At 36.3% G+C, this 12,279-nt stretch overlaps 1 protein-coding gene across 2 annotated transcripts; it reads left to right on the forward strand.

Annotated features, from left to right (window-relative positions):
• Window positions 1-2,174: 2,174 nt before the first annotated feature.
• CIPK23 (CBL-interacting protein kinase 23) lies at window positions 2,175-11,991 on the forward strand. Of its 2 annotated transcripts, XM_086458026.1 has the most exons (15): window positions 2,177-2,976; window positions 3,615-3,677; window positions 4,005-4,076; window positions 4,205-4,312; window positions 4,406-4,486; window positions 4,673-4,726; window positions 4,833-4,958; window positions 5,433-5,522; window positions 5,684-5,803; window positions 5,932-6,048; window positions 6,603-6,719; window positions 10,765-10,821; window positions 10,973-11,047; window positions 11,207-11,282; window positions 11,743-11,991. In XM_086458026.1, exons 1-15 carry the CDS (start codon window positions 2,806-2,808, stop codon window positions 11,760-11,762), a joined length of 1,347 nt encoding a protein of 448 aa, XP_086314152.1. In that variant the 5' UTR covers window positions 2,177-2,805; the 3' UTR covers window positions 11,763-11,991. The 2 variants fall into 2 exon arrangements, with proteins under 2 accessions (XP_086314153.1, XP_086314152.1); XM_086458027.1 differs by lacking the exons at window positions 10,765-10,821; window positions 10,973-11,047; window positions 11,207-11,282; window positions 11,743-11,991 and adding an exon at window positions 8,694-9,012 and having other exon boundaries at window positions 2,175-2,976.
• The last annotated feature ends 288 nt before the right edge of the window (window positions 11,992-12,279 follow it).

The following is a 12,279-nucleotide window of genomic DNA, read 5'->3' on the forward strand; positions in this document are numbered from 1 at the left end:
TTACTCGATCCGTTCCGGAACTTATTTCTTCCATGTTCCTGATTACTCTTCACCACAAGCCCTTCACCTTGTGAATTCTCATCACCGACTTTCTTCCTCAGATTAAAGCCTAACAGGACACTTGTGATCTCCTCAAATTCGAGAGTTTCTTTCTCCTACATCAGAGTTGTAACCAAATTTTCGTACGTAGGAGAAGCAGGTAGGGAATTCAGTAACATCAACGCCTTGTCTTTGTCGTCGAACTTCACATCAACTCGCTTCAAATTACTGACGATCTGATTGAATACGTTGATATGCTGATTCAAATCTGTGCCTTCTGACATCTTAAGACCATACAATTTCTGCTTAAGATAAAGCTTGTTCGTCAACACTTGGACATATACTGACTTTCCAATTTTGATCAAACTGCTGTCGGTGATTCCTCATCCATGACATGATACATCACGTCATCAGCCAGATAAAGCCTAATAGTTGCCACAGCTTTTGCTTCCAGTTCCTTCTAATTTATGTCATCCATCCCTTCCGGTTGTTTTTCGTATAACGCCTTCACCATGCCCTGTTGCACTAGCAGATCTTTCACCCTCATCTGCCATAATCTGAAATTTTCAGATCCATCGAACTTGACCATGTCGAATTTTACAGAAGAAATCCCAGACATCGTGACCTGAGCTCTGATACCAATCGTTGTGCTTCGTGCGACAATAATGATGAATAATGCGAAAAGAGAAACTAGAAAGAAATAGAAATAAACACACAGCTTTTAACGTGGTTCAACGATGTGCCTACATTCACAAAAACGAGAAACTGAATTTTCACTATATCAAATTAGGGTTACATCATAAGAATTTATAATAAACCCTAGTCGTACAATAGGTATTAGAAAATTCCAATAATACCCATGTACCATACTGCGGGGGCGTTGCCCCCGCACCCCCAACCTACAAAATTCGTCCCTAGCAAACATATGTTTTTAGCAGATGCCGTCATTCGATACGTTATGCGTTCTTCGCTCCACTCATAACACAAAACTCTCATCTTTCCACTCCCGCTTCACGCCCACATCTGCCTATATTATTTATATATACGTTCCACTCAATATGAGCCACATATATCAACAAAAAGTAATCGCATACATTACTAAACATGAAAAGTAATGTTGTTCCTGGAATCTTAATTCTGCTTCTAGCAATCGCTCAAACTTGACTTTATTCATATATTGGTGATGCCCTAATTTATTCCATTGAAGATTCACTAAATTGTTCTTGCCAATCTTCACCTTGCAACTGAATAACCAGATCAATAATTAGTGATTCATTCTTTGAAAAAAGTCTACCCAAACCCAAATTTGTCGATGGTTGGATCATCGCTCAAGGTAACCCCTTTCTTGATTGAGATTCCGACCATTCCATGTGGTTTCTCATGATTTCATGTTCATTTAACCATTTTCAAAGGACACTTCTAATAAAATTAATGATAAGGACAAATATAAAAAGAATCTTTAAGGAGTAGGGAGAAGACTTTATGATTAATTAGGGGCCAACTATGAATAATGTATGCAATTCTAAGTATTTTCTATTGTTATTTTGCTACAATCACATCTGACTTAATCATCAGAACGGGGCTAAAAAAAAAGATGGGGCGGCAATAAATGTACAGTTTCAGGCACGACGAGGATAAGAGATATTAAAGGGTTAAAAAACTTTTAACCTCTCACACCTACAAGTTATATTTAATTTCATGAATTGGTGTTTTATATAAAAAGATGGTGCGACAATATAAACTCTAAAATCAAGTTGCCTGTGGGCCCTACAATAATAACGTCCCATGTGGCATTTTAGAGGGAAAGTGTACGGCAGTTTGATGACTTTAGTAAATCGAATATTCCTTTGGTTGAGCAACAATTGAAAGGGTGGTTTGGTAATGGACGGCGTTGACTAGTATGTGTTAGGCTCGGAAATGTGATTAATTCAATGTTAGCCTTTTCCCTAACCTAAGGCTCGTAATCCGAACATAGTCAAACTGTGCTTTGAGACTATCATGTATTAGGCTCGGAAATGTGAATAATTCAATGATAGCTTTTTGCCTAACCTAAGGCTCGTAGTCCGAACCTAGTCAAACTGTGTTTTAGAACTTTAAAAAAGCTTCCTTTTCTCGTATATGCACGAACATTCATCTATAGTCAAGGTTCCTTCAATCATTTCTCCTGAGATTCAGACTTCAAGATCTCAGATTCAGAGAGAGACAGAGAGATCTGCAACTTTTTCAGATCGAAGAAAGAAAAAAGAAAAAAAAAAAAGAGAGGAAGAGAATCTGATTTCGGATCGATCGAACCAGAAATAGTAAATTGAGTTGTTTCTAGCGCAAGTTTCGACGTAAATTTTAGGGAAAAATCGATGTGATAAAAAAAAAGTTCTCTTGTTCTTCTATGTTTATAAGGTTTCTGATCGTCGAATATTTCTCTTGATGGAAAATGTTCAATCTCTGCGATTTATTGGTTTAACGCAGCAGTATCGATTTTTCATGGTTCGCTAGCTCTGTTTCAAGTATTCGAAGCTATAGATAGGGCTAAGGAAGGGTTAGGGTTAGATTTAGCCGTTTAGTGTTACACATTTCGATATCTCTATTTGTTTCTCTTAGAAATTCAGGAAATATGAATGTGGTGAAGTCTCAGGTTTGGCAACCTTGTAAGAAGAAGAGATCTTGATGAGTTCTGTTAACAAAGAGAGAGAAATCGAGTGACAAACAGAGAATCGGAGGGGGAAAGGAGGGATTTTGAGATTGATTTTAAGGTTTTAGAGGGAAATAATGGCTTCTTCTCATGGGAGAACGCGAATTGGGAAGTATGAGATTGGTCGGACACTTGGTGAAGGATCGTTCGCTAAGGTGAAGTTCGCTCGAAATGTTGAAACGGGAGATAACGTTGCGATCAAGATTCTCGACAAGGAAAAGCTTCTGAAGCATAAGATGATCGGTCAGGTGAATTCTCCAATCCTTAATTCCTTTGTTAATGAAATAAACACATATTAGTTTGATATCTCATGTTTGGATCACCAATTTTTGGGGAAAACGAGATAAAAATGAGATTTTTAATGGAGATCAGACTATGGTTCAAAATATCGGAATATATTGGCTTATACTAACCATGAGTCCATGACTGATACGAAACATTGAATGTTTCGGTCGATCGGGCATCAATTTTAGAGCCAAGATTTTGCACATTGATCTTAATTGTTTAATTGTTATGCTTTTTGTGATCTCTCTTACTAGAGAAGTGAATTGCTAGTTAATCTTTCAATTCAATTATAGATGCCCATTTATGGGAAAAAGTGGTAAAACCAAATGTTATTTTTTTTCCTGTTTTTCTTATTGCTTTCTTTCATGCATAAATTCATCTATTTTGATGATCTATGGGAAGATAATTTAAAATTTTGAAATTCAATACAAGTTGGTTTCAATCATTAGCTGTTATTGTGAACAACTGGGGATTACCAATGCACTGAAAGTTGCATTTTTTATGTGTTTCATGTTTCACCTTCTGTACACATAGTTTCACTTAACTTCTTTGGATCAAGATCCTTTTGTGGTAACGGCGTTCTCATGTATTTTCTTCACAGATTAAACGTGAAATCTCAACAATGAAGTTGATCAGGCACCCTAATGTGATACGTATGTATGAGGTAAGATGGTGACTAAATTCTTTCTTATATCTTTATTCCATGGTGGCATGACTCATACCATGGTTGAATTTCATCATCGTGATAAATCCACTTTCGTTGACTTTCTTACTTAGGGAATTTTGAATTTGAATTTTCAGATAACTGATACATAATTATCCATTTCAGTGGACCCATGTTGCACACTCAATATGAAATATTGCTTTGTTATTACCTTTTTATCACAGTAACACTCATTGCTGGATACTATTTATATTTTATTATTATATGTTTTGAATCTAAAGTATATGTTGGACACTTAGTGACTTAAAATGGGTACTGTTGGTGTAGGTAATGGCTAGCAAGACTAAAATATACATCGTCTTGGAATTTGTTACTGGTGGTGAACTCTTTGATAAAATTGTAAGATGTTGATCTTCTACAGTTCTGAATTTGCTTCTCATCAATTGAAAATTTTATGGCGTTGATCAAGAATTCACTGTTCAAATGTTTCTATGGGTTTGCTGCCTTTTTTTTTTCCTTTGTGCCAGGCTAGTAATGGGAGGTTGAAGGAAGATGAAGCAAGAAAGTATTTTCAGCAGCTCATCAATGCCGTGGATTACTGCCACAGCAGAGGTGTTTTTCATAGGGACCTAAAGGTGAGAAAAGTTTTGGCTATGAAGTGTCTTCTTTTTGGTTCTTGTCTAAGTTGGAGAAGATTTAATCCTTTATGTACTGTTTGCATATCACAGCCTGAGAATCTACTTCTTGATTCTAGTGGAATTCTTAAAGTCTCAGATTTTGGATTAAGTGCACTGCCTCAGCAAGTTCGAGTAAGTGTGATGGCTTTCTGTTTATTGATTAAATGCTCAATAATGTATTTGATCTGTATCCAAGTTTAGGAGTAATAACATATTTTAGAAGTGCATTCTCATTTCTTGATTCCAAACCTCCAACCCCTGACTTCTCTTATGAACAATTATAGAAATTCAATAATTGTGAAAGAATGAACTTTTCAGGAAGATGGCTTGCTTCATACGACATGTGGGACACCAAATTATGTTGCTCCAGAGGTATGTCAGCTTTGGATGCAATCTGGATTCCTACATAAGAAAGTAGTTTACATTGCTTTCAGTAGATCCAAATCTTTTTCTCTTCATTTTGGGTCCTTTTCTTCAGGTGATAAACAACAAGGGTTATGATGGAGCCAAGGCAGATCTGTGGTCATGCGGTGTAATCCTTTTCGTCCTTATGGCAGGTTATTTGCCTTTCGAAGATTCCAACCTGATGGCACTATATAAAAAGGTGACTCGTTTTGGTCTATGAAGTTACATGCTGTATATTAATCACTAGATATTTCACAAAATGATGTAATGGCCCTATGTAATGTGTGGATCCATTCTCATGGTGTATCCTTCGTCTATGAAGGAAGCACCTCACAACAAAGGTTTTAATGTTTAGGAGTGACTCTAGTCACTGAACTAGTACTGTCAGATTCAAATGCAAAGAGACTTTCTTTGTTCATTTGTGAGGTAAACAATGCTCCTTGTGAGTATGTTATCACATCAAATAGAATATTTTGTGGATTACTAATGTGTGTCATATATTTAGTGGATTACAAAAAACTGAAATGGAGAATATTTACAAGACCATCTTCATATGTCTGTATAAATATTGCTATAGTATGCATGGGAAAGGGAGTTTTGAATTTAAGTATAGGGGAGGTTTCTGTCCCTGCCTTCTAAGCAGAGGATTTATGTGAAGTTCACATGATTGCAGATCTTTAAGGCTGATTTTACTTGTCCTCCCTGGTTCTCCACAAGTGCAAAGAAACTAATCAAAAGGATCCTGGACCCCAATCCCTCGACGGTATGCCCTTTTCATGACTGTCTTTTGATATGAATTTGCATCCAGCCTGCTATAACAAACTAATAACATTGTAGTTCGAGTTTTCTCCTTAATTCACATCAATGAAAATGTTCCATAACTTATAATTCCATGAATCTACTAATTCTGATGGACTGAAACAGCGTATTGCGATTCCTGAAGTCATAGAGAATGAATGGTTTAAGAAAGGATATAAACCTCCCACCTTTGAACCAGCAGACACTACTCTTGATGATGTGGATGCTGTTTTCGATGTTTCTGGGGTAATCTTTTTCAATTCTTGTTATTGTTATCTATCTGATTAAGAAAATTTGTTTCTCAAACATTTGTGTGGAAAGTTTAAAAAAAAAAAGGATTCTGTTTGTACCAAGTTTTTTCTCTTGTTGTACAGGAATCTGGAAATTTAGTTGTTGAGAGGCGAGAAGAAAGGCCAGTCACAATGAATGCCTTCGAGCTCATCTCTACATCTCAGGGTCTCAATCTCAGCACTCTATTTGAAAAACAAATGGTATGATGTGGTAATATTTGTGTTTGCTTTCATTGAAGCTTCTTGTGATATGAGGTGACAATATGGTAACCTAGAAAACCGGACATCCCAACAGGTTCATAGATATAAATTAACAGTCCCTTCTTGGAGATCTCGTTAAAGACTGATGTGTGTTCTTTAGTCTTAAACATACGGTGGATGGTGATCTAGTTAAAAATCAGACTGACTGGATGATCTTGACCATCCAATCTATACTGTTTATGCTTTTCATCCTTTCTTTGATTACTATCCAAAGGCACCTATGTATGTTATCATCCAATGGTTTCATCATTTCAACATATATGCTGACAGGTTTATATCTTATTTTAAGATATCACAACCTGAGTGATTTCTCACATGAAGAAAGTATTGTTGACTCAAAAAATCAAGTGTTGTGGTGTTATTTATTTTAAAATAAATAGTTACACATCCATTTATAATTGTTAAATTCATCATACTTCTTTAGCTCTGGTACAATCACTGAACTCTTGTGTTGATCTCATACATAGGAGAGCTAATATTCCTGTGGTTAGCAGGGGCTTGTTAAAAGAGAAACAAGATTTACATCCAAATGTCCTGCAAATGAAATAATCTTAAAAATCGAGGAAGCCGCCTTGCCTTTGGGATTCAATGTGAAGAAAAATAACTATAAGGTACAACAACTCCCCCACCCCTCTGACCTTTATTTTGCTGTAACTGTATTTTTATTTCTTTAGATATTTTAACAAGTTAAAAGCAAAGTTCTTAATATTAGAAGAAAATTGCAAGCCAATATGCCTCCCTAGAGAGAAACTCTTATGTTTAGAGAGATTCAAACAAGTCTTCATTGCTTTAAATTTTTGGCATATAAAGTATACATTGAGAGAAAGAAACAAGGTAGCTGACTGCATGGTTACATGATATTCTTATTCATCATTTATGCTTATTACCCTATCTTTGATTAAGTACTTTTCAAAGATAATCAATAATGATGTGCAAGGATGTAAAAACCTTAGTTGTATTATGCTTAACAAAAAAACAAAAAAACCTCAGTTTGTAATGTTTTCTCTATTAGTTAAATTCTGGTGGGAAGGTCTGCTTAGCTCCAGCTTTCCTCCCAAAAAATGGAGTTGCAAGCCAGTCCAACCTATTAGTATCTCCAGCCTTTCCTAACATATTTTGTTGCACCTTTGTGTTTCTCCCTTACAAGGTTTAAGGACTTTACCAATGCAAAACGACTCAGCTGAACTTGGTTTCTCTTGGAATTGGTTCTTATTTCCAGACGTAGCCGAGTTGGTTTCAGTTGTGACTCAGTCCATTTTTGTATAGGGTTGTAACTCATGGAGACTTGGCGAGGATAATCTCCTCATCATGTTGGAGATGAGTCGAAGGCTGATTATCGGTGAGGATTATCTCCTTTTTATGGAGATCGTACCCACCTAACATCAATCCATTCTGACATTTAAACCTATAAAAGTGGGATCTATAGTTATAATAATCTGCACCATTATTTCATCACTACGTTTGAGTTGATGTCCGGGGGATTAGAATTTTTGGAATGATTTATTTTTTGTGATGATGATCTCCATGGTGAGCATATAATCTCTTAAAACCATTAAATCAGCCTTCCTCTCATCTCCATGTGGGTCCAGAGATCCATTTTAAAAACCATATGTACATGAGTCCTATTTTACTCCCTCTGTATTCACCTAAATGCAACTGTTTGTGTGCCGAAAGCGAAGGACCAAAGTCATGCTAAAATGTTGTGCATAGTTTATCTTCCGTTTTTTTTTTTTTTCATTCGGCTTGGTTCTAGCCCATTAACTAGCTTTCAATTTAAAATAAAAGGCATCCAAAAAGTCTTACTGTCAATGATGCATTGTAGAGTAGAAAAATGAGGCCGACTTTCCTATATCTCAATGTTCTTTTCCTTTGCTTTTAGGTCTGCATCTTCTTTTGAGTCTTACTCATTTATTTTCCCTTCTCCATTATTTTTGCTTAGCTTTTGCATCTTCTTTCGTTAAAGAAGGGTAATGCTCTTTTGAGCTTCTACTCCAGCTAGGGCTGCAACTTGGGCGGGCTAACCCGAACTCAACCTGAGTGATTTTGTTTTTTTACATTGTATTTCTTATTTAAGATATAAAATAAAATTTATGTGTTGATCAAAATGAAATTAGGCTTGTTCAACCCGTCCAACCTGCCCAAAATTACCTAACTTGGGCTAACCCGAGCTCAACCCAATTTTAGAAGCTCAATCTTGGGTTGAACTTGGGTTAATGAGCTCTAACCCGGTTATTGGGTTGAGGGTTCTACAACTTGGGTTGTGCCTGGGTTGACCTCCAACCCACCCAGGTTGCAGCCCTAACTCCACCTCTAACTGTGGAGTGATCAGATACACCTCCATTTTTGCCGATGAAAAGGCTTTGTGGTAGCTTCCCTTGTAATTGATGTATTACATGTCTCTCACAATATTTAACAAAATTCCACTTATATCAACTTAATTAGCTAGCAGAGTTCTTAGTATGAATTGATAGCAACCATCTAATTTCTGCATTTGCATTTGGGCATACTCATCGTCCAACAATTTGTGCAAAGTTACTCTAATCCATATTTACCAAATCTGTCCTCCTATACCGAATTGTGAACAGGTACAAGCCGAATCAGTTTGCAATAATGAAGTGAATCATGGACCAACAGATTTACAAACCCAATTGTTGTGATTGCCTGAATTTTAATTGGGTTCGACAAACTCAATATTACATTTGAGCGAACCAAGCTATGATAATACGCCATATTTGCTTGAAACATTCTATTACATCTCTTCGTACTAGAAGAAGACATTATTTGATGATTCAAGTGCCAAACTTAACAAGATGAGATGGACTTCACTGGGATGAAGACTCTCTTTGATTCTTTTTGTCATCTTCTTGCTGCCACTAAATAATGAACATTTATGATTCCTTCATGCTTTTTGGAAATTGAATATTTGATGATTATTTTTTTTTTTTTTGATCGATAATATTTGATGGTTATAATTTGATTAATATGACATTAGTGACATTGCGTATGGATTTATGTTTTAGTTTCAATATGCGATATGTATTATGTTTTTGAATGATTGTTTACATGTTTGACACTTAAAATTTGGATCATCAGATATATCTTGTTCCTATACAAGTTTGAAATTTTTTAGCATTGTTGTTGTACTTGTAACTTGCTTGCATGCTTGAATTATGTATATAAGAGAACCAAAGTGAACCAAACTAGTGGACCAAAAAATGGATTTCTCTTCCTACCTCTATAAACTGGTTTGTTCTAGAGTGGTAAACCACAACTCTGAGTTCGAACCGAGCGAACTGATGAACCGGGTAACATAACTGTAAGTTACTCCGATCCTATAGATACACTACAAATGGTTATAGCAAAGAGGCCCAGCAACATTCTAAGGATAGACTTTGTAAAAGAGAGGGAGGAAAAAAGGGATTGTCTGAAGAAGATCCATTTTATCAGTAATGAAACCCAGAGTAGCTGGATGGAATGCAACTCAGTGAGCCTTACCAGGCAAATTAATCTGTAGTTTAGGCACTGTTACACCACACATTGCTGGGCAGATAGCCAGGAAATCACACCAAAAGGACAAACCCAGCAATGATATGTATTTCTTCAAGCTGTTCAAGGTTTAACTCTCAAACAAGTGTCTGTATCTTTCAATTGCTACAAATTTACAGTATTACACATCCTAGTATGGGACTAACATTTGGCAGCCTCAGATTGATGAAAACATGTGCCACAATCAGAATTTCCCATTCGAAGTAGTTCTTAAATACTAGAGTTTAACCATATGTTCCTTTCAAATTGAAACTTAAATACTGGAGTATAGCTTATGATAGATGGGATGAAATAGATCTGAAAAGCTTAAAATCAGATCTAGAGACCCCAAATGGAAGTTGGAATAAATGAGTTTCTTGAGGTACCGATGAGGAAGGATAGTTGATTATTGAGTTAAAAATGGTTCACTTGAGAGGGAAAAAGTTTAGTTTCCTCCAGGGGAAATGTTTTAGAACACACTCTCGACATATGGGTAAAAGGATCTCGTGCCAAGTATTAGTTTTACATCTACATTGGAAATGTAGAAACTGCTTGTAAACTACAAGTTACAAGGTTTGACCCAGGCAACTTGGTTCTCAGCATGATTCACTTGAATTCGCATATGGGTAATCCAAAGTCGTCAAATTTGCGTGGTGGAGTTCCATTTTTAGATAGAATTGCTTCATGGAATCTTGGTTGCAGTTGAGTTTAGTAAAATAAAGATTGGGAAGCTACCTAGCTCACTTCACTTATGGTCGAACCAACAAACAAAAATAAGATGTCTTTAAAACCCAGTGAGACAGGCTGTCATGATGGTTGCTTTTTGTAGAAGTGGATACTATTAACCTCCCATAGGCCCTCAAGTAAATGTAAATTTTTCGAAAGAGACCCAAATATCCTCCATGAAGCATCTGATCCTTATTGGCTCATAAAACAACCTTGGAATCCCCACCCTCTTTTAACTGATCCACTACTTTTGGATACATCTTAGACAGATCCTTGAGAGTTGACCCTTGAGTCAAAGTGGAAGGCTTACAAAAGTAAAAAAAACATCCCTCTATTCTATCGTTGGTTCTGAAGTTTAGCTGTTATTCCTCTGCTGATGAAGCTATTTTTTGTTACTTATCCCAGATGAAGCTCCAAGGGGAGAAAACTGGACGAAAGGGTCATTTATCAATTGCAACAGAGGTATTTTTCTACATTTTATCATTAGCTCCAGAACATTAACGGTTGGTTGTAAATCAAAAGACGGCTTAGTTGGAGAAATGGTGCAACTGGATAGCACTGTTTTGAATCTTATCGATAGATGTTAGTTCTTTCCCCTATTTTCCTTCTGCAGATTTTCGAGGTTGCTCCTTCTGTTTGTATGGTTGAGCTCCGTAAATCCGGAGGTGACACTCTGGAATTTCACAAGGTATGGAGTCAATCACTCACTGTATTAGATCTAATGGAGTGTAATCATATTAATGACCAAAATCATATAGTCTATATGTTATGATGGAGCCTACCCATGTTTTTAACATGTTTGTCAACTTGAACTTCTGATTCTCCTTTTTATCTTAAAAATATTCAGTTTTACAAGAACATCTCAGCTGGCTTGAAAGATGTTGTCTGGAAATCGGGAGAGGAAGTTAAGGAACTGAGTGACGGTATGTATACAACTACAATTTGGAATAAAAATATTGTGTGCAACATATGGGGACCAGAAGTTAGGATCGGGTGACCATGGTTTAAAATATCGTATCGATGGAACGTTTCGGTTAATGAAAAAACTGATACGGTATCAGCTGATTCATTTGATACAAACCTGATACATTCCTGAAACATTCAACGTTTTGGGATCAATGTTTCATATTGACCGATACATTCCACTATTTTAAACCATGAGGGTGACAACTATTCGTTACAATGTTTTTTACACGACCACTTGGATGTTGTCCATTTTTTCAATGCTTTCTATAATACTGTTGGATGCCTTGGGATCTTGTAGAATGGATGGCATCCAAACAATGTAAAAGACTTCCAAGCCAAGGCCTTTTTTGAGTGTTGACATCCGTTTGCACCTCCATTTAAATTATTGGTTTTAGTGCTTGGGTTCCTTTTCTGCAGGTGCTTCTGTGTCATCTTGATCGCTGTTTCCTTGCAAAGTTGATGTTGATGTGGTTTGCAGACTTTATGTTTCTTTATTTTCTTATTTAGTGATATAAATTGGTGGAGTTTGTGACATGGATGGTTCTTGACTCGTTTATATGGGATTGAATACTTACTTACATTGTGAGTATCTCATTATGTTTTTTTTTGGGCACATTGAAATCTCTATTCTAAAATTGGAGGGATTTGAATTATCCTACTGTTGAACTAGTTTGTCTCAATGGAAGGTCATTCTAAGCATATGGTTTTTATCGGAATGTATTGGTCGATACATATAGGTATCGGCCAAGACCAATACGAAACATTGACCGCTTCACACATCACTTCTTTAAGACCAACCTTGCCTTCGATAGTTGAACTTTGAAGTCATGTTTTCTGCAGTTTGTACTAGGTCTCCTATGTAGTCTTCCTCCAGTAGATGAGCCCCACTTAATTGACCAATACTTCTGTAATGGTACTTCATGTTTCTATACTTAGTTTAGATATATGATGGTG

This window comes from Akebia trifoliata, chromosome 11 (genome assembly GCF_017979445.1).
Source record: "Akebia trifoliata isolate Shusen 1 chromosome 11, ASM1797944v1, whole genome shotgun sequence".
Lineage (NCBI taxonomy): Eukaryota > Viridiplantae > Streptophyta > Magnoliopsida > Ranunculales > Lardizabalaceae > Akebia > Akebia trifoliata.